At 48.9% G+C, this 20,149-nt stretch overlaps 1 protein-coding gene across 2 annotated transcripts; it reads right to left on the reverse strand.

Annotated features, from left to right (window-relative positions):
• Window positions 1–606: 606 nt before the first annotated feature.
• Window positions 607–7,722, reverse strand: Nfe2 (nuclear factor, erythroid 2). Of its 2 annotated transcripts, none has more exons than XM_051160442.1 (3): window positions 7,490–7,722; window positions 2,946–3,115; window positions 607–1,677 (listed from the first exon to the last, which is right to left on the reverse strand). In XM_051160442.1, the coding sequence occupies exons 2-3, from the start codon at window positions 3,057–3,059 to the stop codon at window positions 670–672; spliced, it is 1,122 nt and encodes a 373-aa protein (XP_051016399.1). In that variant the 5' UTR covers window positions 3,060–3,115; window positions 7,490–7,722; the 3' UTR covers window positions 607–669. The 2 variants fall into 2 exon arrangements, with proteins under 2 accessions (XP_051016399.1, XP_051016398.1); XM_051160441.1 differs by having other exon boundaries at window positions 7,479–7,721.
• Between the last annotated feature and the right edge of the window lie 12,427 nt (window positions 7,723–20,149).

The following is a 20,149-nucleotide window of genomic DNA, read 5'->3' on the forward strand; positions in this document are numbered from 1 at the left end:
TCAAGACACCATCTCAGAAAACAGGCTGTAAAATCCCAGAGGCTAGAGCCTAAAACCTTAAGAATGCTAAGCAAGTGAAAAGGTTACATATTTCCACCTTTCTAGATATACCTTTGAGATAGTACCTCACTCTGGATCAGGCCAGCCTCCATTTGCTGTCTCCAGAGTGCCACCAAGCCAAGCCTAGGATTTCTTTTGTAGTCTTTGCTATCCTAGGTTTAGTGCATACCACAGTGTGGAGCAAGTTTTACCAGGTGCAAGTGTGAAGTCCGTTAGCTGGGCTTGATGACACATGCCTTCAATTCTAGGCAGCAACAGGCAGATTTCTTGAGTTCAAAGCCAGCCTGGTCTATACAGCAAGTCCAGGACAGCTAGTGGTACACAAGAGAAGCCCTGTCTTAAGAGGAAAAAAAAAGCCCCTCCAACAAACTGATTTCTGAGAACTTCATCACTTTCAAGGAAGACACAGTCCAAAACTATTTCCACACAGCTCTTTATGGTCCAAAGCTTAGAGGAGGTGGGAAGTCTACACTGGCCACCAGGCAAGCCTCACCAAATACACTTTGGAACTTGAGAACATCGGTGTCTTGTTCTGGGGTGGGGGAGTACCTTTGACAAGTGGGAATGAGGGGAGTCCCTAGCACCAGTGTGTGCCCTCTCTAGGCTAGCTCAATCTGTGGCCTCCGTCTTGGTTCCACGGGGTACCAGAAAGATGGCTCCATCAGCAGCCTGTTGTAGTACATACTCCTCTGGTGAGTAACTGTTGCCAGATTCATCACGAAGATGCTGGAAAATGTCATGGTACAACTCTGCCAGCTGTTGGCGCATGACCTCCAGAGTGCGGTCGGCCTCCCCTCGGGCTCTGAGGAGCTGTTCCCTTTCACTGCCCAGCCGCTCCAGCTCCCGCTCCAGCTGCACAATAGTCTCCAGTTTTCTCTTGCGACAGTTCTGGGCTGCCACCTTGTTTTTGCCCCGCCGACGGATGTCCCGAACTAGAGCCAGCTGGCTCTCCGTTAGTGGGTACTGTGCCAACAGCTCATTAAAGTCATCAACTGGCAAGTTGACTATCTTGTCCGTAGGGAAGGGAATCTTCATGGCCAGGGCTCGTCGCTCATCCCGGCTCCCGGCCTCCCCACGGACAACAGTCTTCGCCCGCACAGGGCCGGAGGATGACTCTATGGCCAAGGGTGTCTCCGTGGGTGGCAGAGCATAGTTGGGGTGGGCCAAGGAGTTAGGCAGAAGTGAGTAAGGGTACTCCACCGGGTACATGTCCACATACTCACTCCTCCGTCTGCCAGCCTCTGCACCCTCTAGCTCGAGAGATTCGGCATCACTGTAATTGAGGGATAATCCCGAGTCGGATTCTGGGTCTTCTTGGGGCTTTGGCTGCCCCACTGGCAGCCCAATGTCCAGGAGAGCTAAGGGTTCAGGAAGGGACTCGTTGAGCAGGCCTGAAAGAGTGAGTGGCTTCGGCACTGGTGCGGCCATGTTGCCATAGGAGTACGGGAGGTCTGGAACGTGAGGTGTGGACGCTGGGAGCTCATAAGGTGGCGGTGGAAGGGAGAAGCCTGCATCTGGGTGAACTGAACAGGGGCAGTATGTTGGAGGTGGCAGTGGCCCAGGGTATGGGGTGGGTGCTTGGGGCTCAAAAGATGGCTCACTTGGAACATTTAAACCCTGCAAAGGAAGAAGTAAAAGAGGGTTAGAAGACAGACTACGGGAGATAGGCGTTGATGGTGAACACTTGTAATTCCTGCATTCGGGAGGCTGGCCAGTCTCTTGGGTTCCAGGCTAGCCTGGTCTACAAAGTAAGTTCCAGGACTACATAGGGTAACCCTGTCTGGGGAAAAAGAAAGGACCTGGACATGGTGGCACACCTTTACTCCCAGCACTCGGGAGGCAGAGGCAGGTGGGTCGATATGAGTTCAAGGCCAGCCTGGCCTACAAAGTGAGTCCAAGACAGCCAAGGCTACACAGAGAAACCCTGTCTCAAAAAAAATCAAAAAAAAAAGTCACTGAGTTGGGGCTGGAGAGACGGCTCATAGGTTAAGTGCACTAGCTGTTCTTACAAAGGCCCTGAGTTCAATTCCCAGCAAGCACATGGTGGCTCATAACTGTCTGGTGCCCTCTTCTGATTTGCAGGAAAGAATACTGTATAAAGAATTAAATCTTTAAAAAAAAAAAAAAAAAGCATTGTGTTGAGACCTCGTAGAAGACAACCTCACCAGGAGAAGCTTTTGCAGGGCCACATGGCTCCTGTTACTTTATTCTCTTCTGAAAGACAAGGTCCTTATTATCCAAGATGGACCCTCAGAACCCTTTTCCTGCTGTGGTTATCTAGGGTCAAAGGGTCAAATGCAGGGCTTTGCCATCCCCTGGGTGCCCAGCAGAGGGAGCTGATGTGTACAAGGAGGGTCTAGGGCAGATCTCAGGACACCAGGCCTGAGGTGGGGGCAGGCACGGAGCCCAGGCTGGGGGTTAGCCCTCGGTCCAAGCCCAGGTGCAGGGAGGAGGAGAACACATGCTACAAACAAGGCCCCCCAACTTACGTAGGGGAGCTATCCTGCCTGCTCAAGCCCAGCTGAGGACAAAGGCACCATTGTTAGACCAACAGACGCCCCTTTGTCCAACATTCAGGAAGACAGGACCCCGGCGTAGTCTGTCTCCTCTTTCTGAGGCCCTTTAACTAAGCCCCCGCTACCTGGAGGAAGAGTTGGTTGCTAAGGGCGCAGGGTGGCAAATGAGGGAGATGGGCAGGAGAGGCAGGTCAGACAAGAAGATAGACACAAGGGGCAGAGCGAGGCTGGTGTGAGCAGAGCAGCTGGACAGGAGCCCACAGCCCCAGCCAGATCCTTCCCTTCCCCCGGTGTCCCTCACTGCCCTCTCTACTCCATGCCCCTGGCCAGGAGAGACCCCCTACCGCCCAGTGGCCACGCCACACTCACCTGAAGCTCAGTAATAGACATGATCTCTTGCCAAGTCAGCTCCATCTCTCCCAGCTCTCCGGCGTACAGCTGTGACAACCTGTTCCTGTTCTGCTGAGGAGGGCACGGGGGCATCCTACTGTGCCAGCTGCTGGCCCCAGTGTCCCCAAAGCTTAAATGGTTCCAGCAACCTATGTTGAAGGGAGAAACGTGTTTAAGGTTGCTCCTGCCAGACCGAAGTTTGTCCTGTCCCTGTGCAGAATCCCGTAAACGTTGTCAGGGGTTCACTCAAGCCATCAGCCACCTTATGGACTGTAGAGTTCTTTTCTGCAGAATACTCTCTACCTCGCCTGCTCTAACTACAGTCAATCCCCTGGGCACACAGTAGGCATCTTTACTTTTTCTCAGATAAGATGCCTTCTTTTACTCCCTAAAAATGGCATTCCTGTCCAGAGACAAAAATCTAGTCTTCTGAGGTTTGGGGATTGAAGTTTCATTCTCTGTTCTAGAGGAAAACATCGACTCATCCATCCTTGCCTTCCTTGTGGGTCCTCAGTTTTAGGGTCTAAAGCCCTATGTTGTTGTTGTTTTGAAACAGTCTATGTAGCAACTCACCTCGTAGACCAGGCTGGTCTCTAACTCACAGAGACCCACCAGCCTCTGCTCGCCTCCCTAGTGCTGGAATTAAAGGTGGGCACCACCACACCTGGCATTTCAGCCTTCTCTTCCCAAGATGTGAGTGCTTGGGGATCCCCAAAGAGTGTGTTGTGGGAAGTGCTAGGCAGACAGCCCCTCCCCTTCTGAGATAAGGCCCAGGCCTGCTGGTGATAGCAGCCCTGCCCTCTTCTCCCATCCTTATTCTGAACTGCACTGCCTAGGCCAGATAAGAGGCTTATCAGCTAGAGGCAGCGAGGAGGAGGAATGGACTCCAGGAGACAATGGACCTCTACCCTGTATCCCAAACAGGTCATTTGGCCATGTCCCACCACACATAACCATGGCCCCTTTCTCTTTCAAGGTCAGCACACAACAAAGGTGTAGCGAGCACTTGCCAAGAATTGTGCTGGTGTTTTAAAAGCATAGCTTATCAGGCTGGGCTTCATAAAGACCCTGCAAGGGGGTAGGAGACAGACGCCGAAGTCCAATCTGATAGGTAGCAGGTTAGAGCCTGATCATATCCCTTGCTCCTTTCTAGGCCCCTCAGTTGTCAAGGTGCTGACTGTCCACAACCCACACCTGTATAGGCAGTCTACCTCAGCAAGTTCCCCTGTCTCTGACTCTTTTCTCTTCTGGGTACTGCCAATCCTTCAGCTCCATCACCATCACACAAAGCAGCCGTGTGGTATTGGGCAAAATACCATACTGTTCCTGGTCAGTTCACACAGCCGTAAAGCCAGCGAGTTAAACAATTTGAACTAGGGGAACAGAACCCCTTATTGCTTGGACAGTTCTCTGCAAACACTCACCCTTTCTGTCATCATCCTCTTGGTCAGTCTCTCTCTGTCTCTGTCTCTGTCTCTGTCTCTCTCTCTCTCTCTCTCTCTCTCTCTCTCTCTCTCTCTCTCTCTCTCTCTCTCTCTCTCTCTCTCTCTCTCTCTCTCTCTCCATCTCTCTCTCTCTCTCTCTCTCTCATCCTGCCTCCATATTCCCTGATACCCATTTCTATCTGAATCTGTTTCTTTATGTCCAACAGTAGATTCCAAGTAGACTTGGCAAGGTTCTCCTGCTCTCTCAGGGCCAGACACAGCACAGCATGTGCATCTACACTACATGCTACGATACCACATAAATGAAGGAAACGTCTCACAGAAGACCAGATGAAGGGGCTAAATGACCTCAAACTGGATCACAAGGATAGCCCATCCCTGCTATTCGTTATGGGGTCCCCTCTTGGACCTACCACAAAAACGTATAGCTGCTACCAAGTGTCCTTCAACAGCTGATCTCCTGCCTCCACCCACTTGTTATAATGCCATCCCCAGAAATGGGAGTTAATATAGGCACAGGCCTTTGACCAATGGGTAGAATGGGCGGGTGTTTATGTCTGTCCAGGATGCCATTTCAACACAGGAACTCCACCCTCCCCACCCAGGTTCTGACGGAAATTGCCCAAAGGCACAGTGAATGAAGAAGGAGTTTGGGGGGTGGGCAGCGACTATATACTATTGCCTCATAGTCCTTCACCCACTCTACCTCTCTTCATCTCCTCTGTCTTCCTGGGACTGAATCAGAGGTGCAATACCAAGATCTTACCCTAGAAGGCAAGGTTCTCTTGCCTTCAAGATGCATGACCTTGGACAAATTGTGTTTACAGTCTTCAATTAAATGGAAACAGGACTAGCGAACCTATAGTTGTCTGCTGTGGGAGGAAACATACGGCATCTGTCTAGTCAGAGCCACAAATCTTACTGCATGTATACCACATTCACCTGGGATATGTAGAAAACATCCCTGAAGGCCATCCAGGCTGGACTGAATTCCTGTGCAGGCGTCTAAGAACAACAGTGCCCTAGACATTGAGGTGAGAGACAACACACAGCTAGATGAGCTTGCAGGAACGAACACAAAGTCAGAATGCAGAGCAGCAAATGCTCCAGAAAGCGGAGCAGCTGATGCTCCAGAAAGCGAAGCAGCAGATGATCCATAGCCCTCATCCAGCTACAAACTCAGGCAAGGTTGGACTCCAGGTGGTGCCTAGCTATCACCCTTTTCCCATGAAGAGATGAAGGTGTGTCTCCTACTTCCTCCTGGGGTTAAAAAAAAAAAAATGAGAGGGCAGAGGGGGCAGAAAGGGGCTGGAGAGTCAGCAGAGGTTCATAAAGGAAACCACTGGACCGTCGGCTTATACCAGGTACAGGCCCTTTGGGTCTTGGGAGCCTGCCTTTCAGAGGACCAGCAAGCTTGCAGCCAGGAGGACAGACAGACTAGAAGCCAGACTAATAGAACTCCACAGAGGCTACTGAAGAGAGAGGCAGGCAATGTGGGCTAGGCTTCTGCAGGCTGTTGTCTTCAGCAAAAGCAGCTCTTGTTCTACAGTTTAGACCTCCTCTTCAGGTCACGCAAGCACTGAATCCACGCGGCTGTTTATTCTCTTTAGTCCTTAACCCTGTGGATCAGGCAGAACTTGAGCCAACTGCAGAAACTAACTTTCATCCTTCTTTTTCCTTTTCACCCTGGTGGTCCTACCCACTCTCCTCTCTCTTCCTTTCTCTTCTCCTCTTTCCTTCCCTCCAGTCCAACCCAGCCCTTGAGTATGCCAAACCAGCACTCTACCACTAAGTTACATCCTTAGACTCTTCCAAAGATTGGCATGGTGGTGCACGCCTTTAATCCCAGCACTCGGGAGGCGGAGGCAAGCAGATCACTGTGAGTTCGAGGCCAGCCTGGTCTACAAAGTGTGTCCAGGACAGCCAAGACTACACAGAGAAACCCTGTCTCAAAAAACCAAAAAACAAACAAACAAAGAACAACAACAAAACTTCCAAAGATCTCACTATCCCTAGGACTTCACAGAGTGTGAGGCCCTCTGACTAAGGATCCAGGATCCTTTGGAGAGGTGGGAGAGGGAAGCACTTTAGCTTCAGCTGCTATCCCAGGATGTTTATTCACTACCCTCCTGATGTCAACACAGACAATGGAAGGATTGGGGGAGATGTGAGTAAAACTAGGTGTGTGAATTAGCAGGTAAGCGACCTAATGACAAAGGTTAGGGGAGCACTTCCCAGAAGGAGAGAGGCACACAGAGGTAAAATAGAGAAACCAATAGAATGAAGAGAGAAGAAAAAAATATTTGAGCCATGACGAGCTTAGTTCCCCAGGAGCACACACACCCACATGATGCTCGGCAACAAGGAAGGGAGACATATTTCTGCTCCCTGTGACTCGATCCCTAGAACTCAAACTCTGGTTCGTTGGAAGTAGCAAGCGGAGGCTGCAGTCCAGCAGGTCTGATAGCTCTCTTTCTCTCCCACAGCAACTCAACCACCTGCTACAGCAGCCAAGAATTCCCACAGGAGCGTCTACACTGGGGCTGAGTGAATGCCCTCCACTTTGCAGGTCTTCACTGCCCCAGGACTGCAGAAGAGGAGAGACAACCAGCAAGAACTTGGTTACTCTCAGGCAACTACCCCACTTTTGCCACAGCAAGGATCTCAGAAGTCCGGACAACCAATATCTACGGTTCCTTTGCTTCCCCCAAATCTCGGGTGTTTGGGGCTGCAGAATACCGTGGGAAGGGTAGAGGGTGGCACCATATTACAGGAGCCTAATAGCTCCCCCAGACAGCAGGCCAGCTGAAGGGGGTTCCTCCTGACCACTCCCGTGCTCCTCCAAGGGGCCTCAAGGAAGCAGTGTGTGGTGCCCATCCACAGCCTCCCAGAACAGCCAGGAAGCCATCCAAAATCATCTCCAAAGTATCTCCAAGTAGTATTGCCCCAGTCTAGAAAGATGTCTTGGAAACATCCAGACAAAAAGTTAGGTGTTCTCCTCTGTACCTCCTCCACCTGCCCAGCCTGCCCTTCCCAGAGCCCACTGAAGCCTCCCTCCCCTACTCGCCTTTCAGGCACCTGTGGCGGATTCCAAGTCGGGGCGAGGAGAGAGATGAAGCTGCGGGTAGTGTGCCTGGGAGGTTGGGTCAGAGCTGACACCTCCCGGGCGGGCTCTGAGGGCTGCCTCTGAGCACCGCAGAGGGCCGAGCCCCGCCCCCGGGCCATGGCTGGGCGCGGAGCACGGGTTGGCCCTGGTGGAAGCGGGCGCGCTCTGGCCGTCTCTCCCTAGCCCTCGGGCCTGAGTTAACAGTGCTTCCTCCTCCCCTTCCCTTTCCCAGTGGCCCTCCTCTCCTCCTGCCCCCTTCTCGCCCAGAGAGGAAACTTGAGCCTGGTGTGGTTTCTGCCTGCACCCCGCCCTCGCCTCTCTAGGGCCGCGGGGGCACCCTGGGGCTCACAGGCTCCTATGAGCTCCCTGTCCTGGCTGACTTCATAGCCGATGGCCCACTCACAAGTGACACCCCCCCACCTCGGCGCGCCCAAGCTTAAATAGTCAGCAGCCTCCTCCTTCTTCCAGGTGGTGGCTCTTAGGCACAGACAGGGTAACTGAGTCATAGCAAGGCAGCGGGCAACAGTGAGGACCAGGTGTCTGAGTCCAATCTGCTTAGGGCAACAGCCTTCACTTCTAGAAAGCCTGGGCTCTAAGGGAGCTATTTGGGGGATGAAGGGCTGCTAGCTGCTTAGCGCTATCTTTTTACATGTAGGCTCTCTCCACATCTTCCACTCCCCCAGCCTCAGAGCCTCTAGGACAAAGGGTTCTTTTTTGGCCACATTTATTTATTTATTGCCAATGTGTACGTTGTATGAGGCTCCTTAGGTGGGAGGCTGTCCTGTGGGAGGGTTACTAATCTCCCTAAAGGGGATCCTCTTTTCTTCCAGGCCAGGACAAGTGCACATCAGATTCATTTCCAGGTGCGCAAGAGCTCTGCATCAGGCTAGTAGTGCACCCTCCCAGACGTCTCTCATCCTTCTGCCTCCAAGCTGCAAGCCAAGCAAAGTCGGCCTTCCTCCACAGTGGTAGTGGGTTTTAGGCATTTGGTTTGGTTTGTGATAGGGTCTTTTGAGATGGGGGTAGCCAAGGCCAGCCCAGAACTGGCTTTGTGGCCAAGAATGACTTTGAGCTCCTCACCCTTCTGGCCCCTTCCCCTCCACAGTGCTGGAATTATAGTCCTGCTCACAGGGCTCACTTTAGTAACTTTCAGCTCAAAGGAACATGCCCTTTTGGTCTAGCTTAGGATCTGATTGTTGCAGCTTACAGTTTTTCTCTATTATTTTCCTCACTGATATTCAAGTTAATTAGGAAACATTTACAGACCAGAAGCAAGCTGGGTATTTGGCAAAAGACCTATAACCCCAGTATAGTTCAAGGTCATCCTTGGCTACATAGTGAGTTTGAGGCCAGCGTGAGGTGCAAGGGACCCTGTCTCTGAAAACAAAACAAACAAAAACAACAACAAAAATAAATAAAATAGGCAGGAAGCAAATGAGTGCTCCTCCAAAGTGGAGCTGCCACCGCCAGCCCTTAGAATAGGATTTGCTTGCTGTTAGAAAAATGAGAATATTCTGTCTTGGAGCACGAACCGCAGCTTCCAGGAGCCCTCCAACTGTCCCATCACAGCAACCTCTTCTTTGACAACTCTTGTCCCCCCACTACCCTCTGCAACCTGGCAACGCAGTAAAGCAAGTAATGACACAGTGTGTTGCTATCACAAGGGGCCTCCTCCCATCACCATCCCGCTAGCGTGGCTGAGATTGCTCGCATCCAGCCAGACCCGAGGCTGAGTGCTCTGTATTCCATCCAGATCACAGGCACTCACACCTGTACAGCGTGGTGTATGTAGGGCAGGAGGCATGCTGGATGTGGGTTCAGGGCCTGGTATGGGACTGAATCTAGGTCACATACATGCACTTGCGTACTTACTTTGGTCCTCATGGGGATAAGAGGCAGTGATGGTCACATATGCAGTTGATTATATAATGAAATCAGGCTACAAATGACCTATGAACACAGTGTGTGGCATTTCAGATACATCTATAGACAACATAGACCTTAGCCTTCATTCAAAAATATTAATTTTTTAATCCGAAAAGCAAACATGACTAAGACAGTCCATGTTTTCACATACAGTCTGATGCATAGCCAGTAAAAATGATGACACATACCTGAAAACCCAGCACTTGGGAGGCAGAGGCAGAAGACAGAGATTTTAAGGCCAACCTGAGCTACAAAGTGAATTCTAGGGCAGCATGTGACACATAAAGAAAGACTGTTTAAAAGGGAAAAATGCTGCCGGGCGGTGGCGGCACACACCTTTAGTCCCAGCACTTGGGAGGCAGAGGCAGTCGGATCTTTGTGAGTTTGAGGCCATCATGGTCTACAGAGCAAGTTCCAGAACAGCGAGAGCTGTTACACAGAGGAACACTGTTTTGAAAAACAAACAAAAAACAAAACAAAAAGGAAAAATGCTAGGTGTGGTAGCACAGATTTATAAATCCAGCATTCTTGGAGTAAAGAAAAAAAAAGTCAGGTGTTGCAGCACATGCCTGTAATCCCAGCACTCAAGAGGCAGAGGCAGGTGGATCTCTGTGAGTTCGAGGCCAGCCTGGTCTACAGAATGAGTTCAGGGCAGCGAAAGGCTACACAAAGAAACCCTGTCTCAAGACAAAAAAAAAAAAAAAAAAAAAAAAAAAAAAAAGTCACCCCAAGTTCCAGACCAGCCTGATCTATACAGTAAATTCCAGGCCAGCCAAAGCTACATAATAAGATCTTGTCTCAGAAACAAAGCAAACAAACAAACAAACAAACAAGTCTATATGCAGCACTATGAAGTAAAGAAAGAAACTCTACTTCGTGAAATACTAGCAAGGCTTTCCCGTTGATACGGGCTGTGGAGAAAGAAGAAAAGAGTACGCTGGCAAAGGAACGAGCATACTGAAGCATAAAGTACAGATATTTTAGACTTCCTGAAGTGGGCCTCAGAGAAGGCGATGTCACCTAGTGGCAAGCATTTTCCTGGGTCCTGGATCTGGGGTAAGGAGACCTGTGAAATTTGACAGTGGCGGAAAAATAAGGCATTCTGAGAATCAAACTAGGGCGGTGTATTCTCTCTTGGGGGCACTCCTAGAGCTATGTGAAGCCCTTTACTCCTAATTTGCTGGGATGTGGCCCCGGTAAGATGAGGTAAGTGAGCAGACAGCCTCCACTGAGACACTAGCCCTCACTTCACCTCACCCGGTCCTGTGGTTTCTGGGCTGTGTCCTGCTTCCAGGCCACCCCAGGGAGAAGGGGGTTTCTTTTAGCCCCCTTCTCTCAGATTCCTTATGTCCGTAGTCAATGCCCTCCTACACCAAGTCTCTTGCCTGACTTACAGTGGTCAGGTATTACGGGAGTGCCATCTGAGTGAGTTACATAGACTTGGCCTAGTAACAATGACTAAGATTTTCCTGCCTCCAAAACTCTTCCATTTCAACAAAGGTAGAGGAGACAGAATACAGGTAGAACAGTGGCCACATAGCTTTACCATATTAACATTTTCCATTTTTGCTGCTCGTCTACCCCTAAATAGTTAACCTGTCACCTCTGTCCAATCCACCCCCACTGCGTATGTGCACACCACCATCAGCACCAGGTCAAGCCACAAGCAATGTTGCCAAACACCCCACTGGCTTATGCAACCAGCTTCCCGAGAAGGGTGAGCAGGGCGGGGTGGGTAGAGGTGGAACCAGGGGAGGGCCATGGGTCCCACAGGGAACTGGCTGCCTTGCCGGCTTGCCTACTGGTGTGACCGCAGTGGCCTCAGAGGGCGGGGATAGGACTGGCCTTTTATCAGCGCCCCGCAGCATTGCACCCCGCCACCCCCTGGCTTCCTCTCTCAACAGACGGAAAGGGGAGGCAGCCACAGGGGGCCAGGGGGAGGCTGGGTGTTATCCTAAGCTGCAGAACAGGGCGGTTGCCCCAGATGGGGGAGGTGGTGGACACCCTGGGACTACGGAACACTGAAGCTGCCCTTGCTAAAGTAGGGAGTGGGGGAAGGTATGAACAAGTGCTAGACAGGGGAGGCAGGCCTCCAGGGCCATCCACTATGTCCCAGGTTAAGTGAGGATAGGATTTTCCCAGTTTCTTAGAGGAGGCCTTTTCCTCAAATAAGAATTCTCAGAGGATTGACTCTGAAGGGGAAGAAATAGGACACTAAAAAAGCTGGAGGCTTCCCAGGGACTTGAGTGAGCCTCAGTTTCCTTGGATTCTGGCATCTAGAAGTTGAGTGTTGCTAGCAGAGCCTAGAGTTAGAAAATCCCAGGGAAAAAGCCTTTGGGGCTTAATTCCAAGCAGACCTAAGAGAAACAGGTGTCCTTGTACCTTGTACAATGAAGATTCAATTTTAGATTTTCTTTTCCTTCTTTCTTGATGTTTTCTTTCTTTCCCTTTCCTTCCTTCATTTCATTTTTTCTTTTCTTTTTCTTCCTTTTTTTTTTTTTTTTTTTTGTTTGTTTGTTTGTTTTTGTTTTTCAAGACAGGGCTTCTCTGCCTATCCTGGAACTCTCTTGGTAGACTACGCTGGCCTCAAAATCACAGAGATCTGCCTGTCTCTGCCCCCTGAGTGCTGGGATTAAAGGCATGTGCCACCATGCCAGGGATTTTTTTTTTTTGAACATTGTCTCACTTTATAGCCCTGACCTGGAACTCACTCCCTAGCCCAGGCTGGCCTTGAACTCTCAGCACCGTCCTTACCTTCCTGAATGCTAGGATTGCACTTTAGTCACCATACACCCAGGTGACTATCATATCTTGATCCACACACCCCTTTTTTGCTTTTCTCCTCGGATCTTGAATATTTCCCCCCCCCCCACCAGACAGGGTTTCTCTGTGTATCCTTGGCTGTCCTGGACTCGCTTTGTAGACCAGGCTGGCCTCGAACTCACAGTGATCCACCTGCCTCTGCCTGCTGAGTGCTGGGATTAAAGGCGTGCACCACCACCGCCTAGCTAGGATCTTGAATCTTATTACCTGTGTTTCAGTCCTGGTATTTATCAGCTGTGTGGCCTTGGGCAACATAACCTTTCTGAGCCTTTCTTTAAAATGGAGATAATGTTATTAAAATCTACTTTAGTCGCCAGGTGTGTGTGATGATGCACATTTAATCCCAGCATTGGGGAGGCAGAGGCAAGTGGATCTCAGTGAGTTTGAAACCAGCCTGGTCTACAAAGTGAGTCCAGGACAGCCAGGGCTACACAGAGAAACCCTGTCTTGGAAAACAAACAAACAAAACAACAAAACCACTTTAGCAGGGTGAGTATTACGTGAGTGCAGGGCTAAGTGTGCAGCTCAATAGCAGAGCTCTTGCCTAGCGTGTGTGAAGCCATTGGTTTGATCCACAGTACTGCAAATAAAATAAAATATTAATAAAATAAAAGTCATTCATCTCTGCTTCCACAGATGCAATGTGTCCAATGGCCTCTCATGCTTTCACCTGCTTTCTTCCTTAAATTCCTTGTAGATAAATTAATAAAGATAAACAAAATCTCTTATTCCTATTAGGAAACGAGTGCTCAGGTATCAGGAGAGCACAGCCTCTTGGTGCTTCAGGGATTTAGAACACTCTCTGGAGGCCACACTGGTAAAGGAATATTTGGGGCAGTTGGAGCCAGGAGGCAGCCTGATTCTGGGAGGAGGCCAGCTGCAGTGTTGGCAGCTAGACTTCCAGGAACTAGCCTCGGGCCAGGGCTCTCTCAGACCAGCACTGCTAGGAGGGGCTCATGCTAGCCACAGGGTGAATGGGCACAGTGCCAGTCTTATGGACTTCAGTCACCTTCCAGGGACTCTACAGCCCCGAGCCCACTCTTGTAATCCTCTGCAGGGAGTGGAACTGCCTAGGACACATCGCCCTCAGGATGGCAGGCCAGATGCCCAGCCGTTTACTTACTCCTTCCAGAAGCATCCTGTGTCCCAGCCTCCTGTTGTTGCCCTACTGATTCTCTGACTCTGAGTGCTCTCCTTGGCTTTTCTTCCAGTCTGAACAGACGGAGAGATCTGTGTTTGAGTTTCAGCTTTACTCCTAGCAGTGCGAACCTGGGAAAATCATTTAACCTCCCAAGTTCTATCCATTTTCTTTTTGGTATGTGGGGAGCACAGACCTTTCATCAGAGCATGTTTGGGATCTGATGAGACAATGTACAGTCATTATTATGAAAGTCTAGCTGGGCGTGGTGGCACACGCCTCTAATCCCAGCACTCAGGAGGCAGAGCCAGGTGGATTGCTGTGAGTTGGAGGCCAACCTGGTCTACTAAGTGAGTCTAGGACAGCCAAGGCTAACACTGAGAGACCCTGTCTCAAAAAACCAAAATAAAGAAAGAAAGGAAGAAAGAAAGAAAAAGAAAGTCTAGTAATGTTGGTACCTCTGATCTACCCTCCATGGTCCATGTCAGGTCAAGCTAGAGTTCTATAACACAGTTCCTGGCTACTTCAACTTGGGCCGGAAGTTCAAGGTCTGCGGAGACTGGAGAATGTGTGCAAGCCTAGCCTGGGCAGACCCTGTCTGCAAAAAGTAAAGCTGGGCAGTGGTGGCGCACGCCTCCTGTAATCCCAGCACTCTGAGAGGCAGAGGCAGGCTGATCTCTGTGAGTTCGAGGCCAGCCTGGTCTACAAAGGGAGTCTAGGACAGCCAAGGCAACACAGAGAAACCCTGTCTTGAAAAACAAACAAATAAATGTAAAAAGTAAACAGACTTGGGAGTAACACAGTGGCAGTGTAGGGTGCTTCAGGCCCTGGGTTCCATCCTTAGTACTTAGTACACACCACACACACACACACACACACACACACACACACACACACACACATACACCACACCCCCCCACAGTAACACAGTGGCAGTGTAGGGTGCTTCAGGCCCTGGGTTCCATCCTTAGTACTTAGTACACACACACCACACACACACACACACACACACACACACACACACACACACACACACACACCACATACACACCACACACACACACACACACACACACACACACACACACCACACACACACACACACACACACACACACACACACACACACACACACACCACACACACACCACACACACACACACACACACACACACACACACACACACACCACATACACACCACACACACACACACACACACACACACACACACACACACACACACACGTACACCACACCCCCCCACAGTAACACAGTGGCAGTGTAGGGTGCTTCAGGCCCTGGGTTCCATCCTTAGTACTTAGTACATAACACACACACACACACACACACACACACACACACACACACACACACACACACACACACACACACACACCTAAATTCAGTGATTTGATATGTAAGAATTATTTTAAAATATTTATTTTATTATTTTTAGTTGTGTGTCTGTGTGGATGTGTTCAGGTACGTGCCAGTGCCCATAGATGCCAGAGATGTCGGACATCCTGGGCGTTACAGGTGGTTTCTGAGCAACCTGATGACAGTTCTGGGAATTCGATTAATCCAATTAGGGTTTTTTGTTTGTTTGTTTGTTTTGTTTTTTCAAGACAGAGTTCCTCTGTGTAACAGCCCTGGCTGTCCTGGACTCACTTCGTAGACCAGGCTGGCCTCAAACTCACAGATATTTGCCTGCCTCTGCCTCCAAAGTGCTGGGATTACAGGCGTGCGCCACTGTGCCTGGCACTATTAGGGCTTTTAGGGTTTTGTGTCTGGTTTTGTTTTTTCTGTTTTGAAACAGGGTTTCTCGGTGTAGCCCTGCTGTCCTGGAATTTGCTCTGTAGACCAGGCTGGTCTTGAACTCAGAGATCTGCCTGCCTCTGCCTACTGATGGTTGGGATTACAGGCGTGTGCCACCCCATCTGGCTTTCAAACTACGGTAATTTACAAAAGCAGTATGCACACTTAACTGCTGAGTGATCTTTCAGCCTCTATTAACTTCCCTTTCAACAGAGGTTGGGAAGCCAGTAAGCTGGCTCAACGGGTGAATTACCTGAGGAATATTTCTTTTTTGTGGTCTTGAGTTTCATGATAGCCCTGGCTTAAATAGAAAACTACTAAATCTCAGGAAAAAAAAAAGTATAAAAAGTCATTAGTTCAGAAAGATGCTGCTACCTTGAGGAAAATAAGATGGCTCAGTCTGTTAAAGAAACTGCTGCCAGTGAATTGTCCTCTCCCCTTCACACACTCACCATGGTATTGAAGTGATTACACATCACACACATACAAGTAAATAAATGAAAATCTTTAAAAAAGACTTATCCCAGGCTGGTGTGGTGGGTCACACCTTTAATCCCAGCACTCAAGAGGCAGAGACAGGTGGATCTCTGTAAGTTCAAGGCCAGCTTAGTCTAGAAAGCAAGTCCAGGACAACCAGGACTGTTATATAGAGAAACCCTGTCTCAAAAAATTGAAATTAAAAACAAACAAATAAATAAATAAATAAAATAAGTGAGCCAGGTGGTGGTGGTGCATGTCTTTAATTTCACCACTTGGGAGGCAGAGGCAGGTGGGTTGCTGTGAGTTTGAGGCCAGCCTGGTCTACAAAGAGAGTTCCAGGACAGCCAAGACTACACAGAGATACCCTGTCTCAAAAACACCAAAAAAAAAAAAAAAAAAAAAAAAAAAAAAGGAAAATTCCAGCATCAGCATTGGGAGGCAGAGGCAGTCAGACAGCTGTGAGTTCAAGGCCAGCCTGGACAGCCAGGGCTATAAAAAGAAACTTGTCTCAAGTGAGGGAAAAAGAAAGAGAATTCACTTGTGCTGACCTAACTTAAAAGAGCATGATATGTAAGCCATATGGCTGATTTACATGTTTCTACATAAAACCCACGGTGCCCTGGACAATTCTCTTGTCCAATTATCGTAGTGGCTACTTTAGAAGACAAATATGGCAGTTAGGAAGTTGCTTAGTGAACAAGTAGAGCTGGCTATAATTTTCCTGAGGAACGTATCTGCTACCTGAGTGAAGGTATCAGACATGCATTCATGTTGGCCAAGCACAGAGCCTTTCTCCTAACACATTACTGGGAAACAGATCGTGGTGGGGTGGGTTCTCTGAAGGGGTGACTCCCCTTCCTGTGAAGGCAAGGCACAACTCCCTTGATTGGGCCTCAGCTCCAGCCAAACTAATGTGATTGCCTGTTTATGTCCCCTTCCGCCGTGCTGCTGTAATTGACTGTGTCAGAGCTCGGTCGCGTGCAGGCTCCAGCTATTTCACTTTAAGTGATTAGGTTGCTAGGGCTGCAGATACAGTGGCAGAATTATGCTTTCCTGGAACCACATTAGATCACTTGCCACTTCCACTAACAGCTGACCTAGCCTACCGCCATTTGCCTTTTCCAGTTTCACCCAGAGTGCGCTGTTCTCTGGGGGAAATTTCTGACTAGATCATTGTTATCGTATGTTTTCTGACTGTGTGGTTCTGGTTCTAAACTGAAGAGCTATGGTCTTTACGTCTTCCACATCTCTGCAATCCTTTCTGCATATGGATGCCACACTTACCACCCTAAAAAGTGCTGCCATAGCCAGGTGTAGTGTCTCACGCCTTTAATCCGAGTACTCGGGAGGCAGAGGCAGGTGGATCGCTGTGAATTCCAGGCCAGCCTGGTCTACAGAGTGAGTCCAGGACAGGCAAGGCTACACTGAGAGACCCTGTCTCAAAAAACCAAAAAGAAAAAAGAAGCAAACAAACGAAAGAATGAAGGAAAGAAAAAAATATGGTGGCGAGAAATTAAGGACAATATTTCTGGCCTCCACACGGGTACCCACACAGGAACACATAGAGTTACACACACACACAAAAATATATAAGCAAGAGCTAGAATAAAGACTTTAATTGTTAAAATAATATATATATGGCCAGCGAGACGGCTCAGTGAGTAAATGTGCTTTATTCCTAGTCTAATGACGTGAGCTCCATCCAGAGCCCACATGGTAGAAAAAGAGAACCAACCTCCTCACCTTGTTCTGTGATCTCTTTTGTTGTTGTTTTTCAAGACAGGGGTTGTCTGTGTACGCTTGGCTAACCTGGAACTCACTCTGTAGACTAAGCTGGCCTCGAACTCACAGAGATTCCCCCTGGCCCTGCCTCCCAAGTCCATGGCAACTCTTATAAAGGAAAATACTTGATTAGGGCTGCTTTAGTTAAGCTCAGATGTTTAGTCCATTTTTATCATGTCAGGAAGCATGGTGGCACACCGACAGTCATGGTGCTGGAAAGGAGCTAAGGGTTCTATGTCTGGACTGGCAGGCAGCAGGAAAAGACAGCAGTGCCACTGCAGCTGGCCTGAGCTTCTGAAACCTCAAAGCCAACCCCCCATACTTCTTCCATTAAGGCCACAGGTCCTAATCATTTCAAATAATGCATTGACTACGAGCCTATGGGGGCCGTTTTCATTCAAACCACCACAAAATTTAAGGCCACTTGAGGTGGTGCATCCCCTTAGTCTCGGTACTTGAGAGGCAGAGTTAGTCAGATCTACCCAAGTTAGAGTTAGAGTCAAGCCTCGTGTACACAAAGAGTTCTTCTGGGCCAGCCAGGGCTACATCGTGAGGAAAACAAGGTGGATGCAGAGATGTCTCCTCAGTTAGGAACACTCCCAGAGGGGCCTGGAGAGATGGCTCAGAGGTTAAGAGCACTGGCTCCTCTTCCAGAGGTCCTGAATTCAATTCCCAGCAGCCACATGGTGGCTCACAACCACCTATAACGAGATCTGGTGCTCTCTTCTGGACTGTAGGCACACATGCAGGCAGCACACTGTATACATAATAAATAAATCTCTAAAAAACAAACAAACAAACAAACACTTCCAGAGGACAGAAGTTGGAGTCCCAGTGTCCAAATGGCAGCTTGCAGCTTTCCGTAACTCCAGCTCTAGCTGGCCTGCTCAGGTATTACACACGAAAACAGGCAAGTGGTCCACAGGCATATATGCAGGTGTATCCATCCTGTAAGGATTGTGACTTGGAAACTTGACTGGAGCTGCAAGGAAAGAAGAAAGGACAAACATACAGAAAAAAAAAAAAGTGAGGATTACGTGAGCTGTGGGCTCTGGGTTTTTTTGTTTTGTTTTAAATTCATTTTCAAGACAGGGTTTCTCTGGGTAGCTCTGGCTGTCTTGGACTCACTTTGTAGACCAGGTTGGCCTCGAACTCACTGTGATCCACCTGCCTTTGCCTCCCAAGAGCTGGGATTAAAGGCGCGTGCCACCTCTGCCTAGCTGAGCTGTGGGCTCTGATGGAGTCACACCTGGTATGAAACAGCAACCTGGAACCTCAGTGATTTTATTGTGCACATCATGGGGAGGAGGAGTTGGGTGTTCTTGTTAGACTCTGTAGGCAAGCAGGTTCAGGCTATAAACATCCAAGGGCAGGAAGCTGTAGTTGCGAACCTTGGCACACACTGGTCAATTGCTGGTGAACCCTCATACTTGGACCATAGGAAGTCTTTGACATTCCCATGAGTCTGAGGCACCGGTTTTGACATAGCCACGTTCATGTCAACGATACATTCACTCAGGACTTTCTTCAACTCTCCATACAGACAAAACACCACTAGACATAAAAACTAACAAATAAAAACAGGAACACCCACTCCCAAAAATGTACACAGCAAGAAAATGAAAAGAAGTTTGGGGCCAACCTAGGCTACATAGTGAGAACCTGTCTCAACTTTCTTTTTTTTTTTTTTTTTTTTTTTTTTTTAAGATTTTATTTATTATTATGTAAACAGCACTCTGCCTGCATGTTACCTGCAGGCCAGAAGAGGGCGTGAGATCACATTACAGATGGTTGTGAGCCACCATGTGGTTGCTGGAAATTGAACTCAGGACCTCTGGAAGAGCAGACAGTGCTCTTAACCTCTGAGCCATCTCTCCAGCCCTCAACTTTCTTAAAAAAAAAAAAAAAAAAAAAAGAAAGAAAAGAAAAGAAAGAAAGAAAGAAAAGAAAAAGAAAGGAAAAAGTTGTAAGAATTTTATTTTGATTTTACAGTAGTGGAAACTAAATCTAGGGTACTATCACTGAGCCTCAATCTCAATCCATAAAGTCATAAATTAAGGACAAAATAAGCTAAGTATGGTAGTATACACCTGTAATCTCAACACACAGGGATTGGAGGCAGCTGCTGGGGCTACAAGGCTAAAGAGTATCCCTCTCTCGGTGCCTCTCTCTCTCTGTCTCTCTGTCTCTGTCTCTCTCTGTCTCTCTCTCTCTCTCTCTCCATGTAGCCCTGGCTGCCCAGAATTCACTCTGTAGACCAAGCTGACCTTGTGCTCAGAGACCTGCCTGTCTCTGCCTCTCAAGTGCTAGGATTAAAGGCATGCACCTGGTAGACAGTTTCCTCAACGAAAAAAAAAGGGGGTGGGGATGGGAGAGTCTGGCGTGGTGACATACACCCATCATCAGGAAGCTTGGCAGGAAGATCAGAAGTTCAAATGCAGTCTCAATCACATGATGAGTTCAAGGCCATCCCGTGCAACTGGAGACTCAGAGAACCAAACAGAAAAGAGTTAAATCCTGGTCTTCTCCCTTGGGAATCACACACACACACACACACACACACACACACACACACACACACACACACACACAAAACATAAATAAATAAATAAATGTATGGTGGGGGCAGGGTGCCTGCAGAATTGCCTGAGCTGCCTTGAGTTAAC

The sequence above is a fragment of the Acomys russatus genome, chromosome 17 (genome assembly GCF_903995435.1).
Source record: "Acomys russatus chromosome 17, mAcoRus1.1, whole genome shotgun sequence".
NCBI lineage: Eukaryota > Metazoa > Chordata > Mammalia > Rodentia > Muridae > Acomys > Acomys russatus.

What these genes read in the sequence shown, in the direction of transcription:
- Nfe2 (XM_051160442.1), bottom strand. Translation starts at nt 3,059, where the DNA reads ATGCCCCCGTGCCCTCCTCAGCAGAACAGGAACAGGTTGTCACAGCTG. An exon ending in TGTCTATTACTGAGCTTCAG is followed by an intron (nt 1,678 to 2,945) that starts GTGAGTGTGGCG and finishes CTTCCTTTGCAG; the next exon opens with GGTTTAAATGTTCCAAGTGA.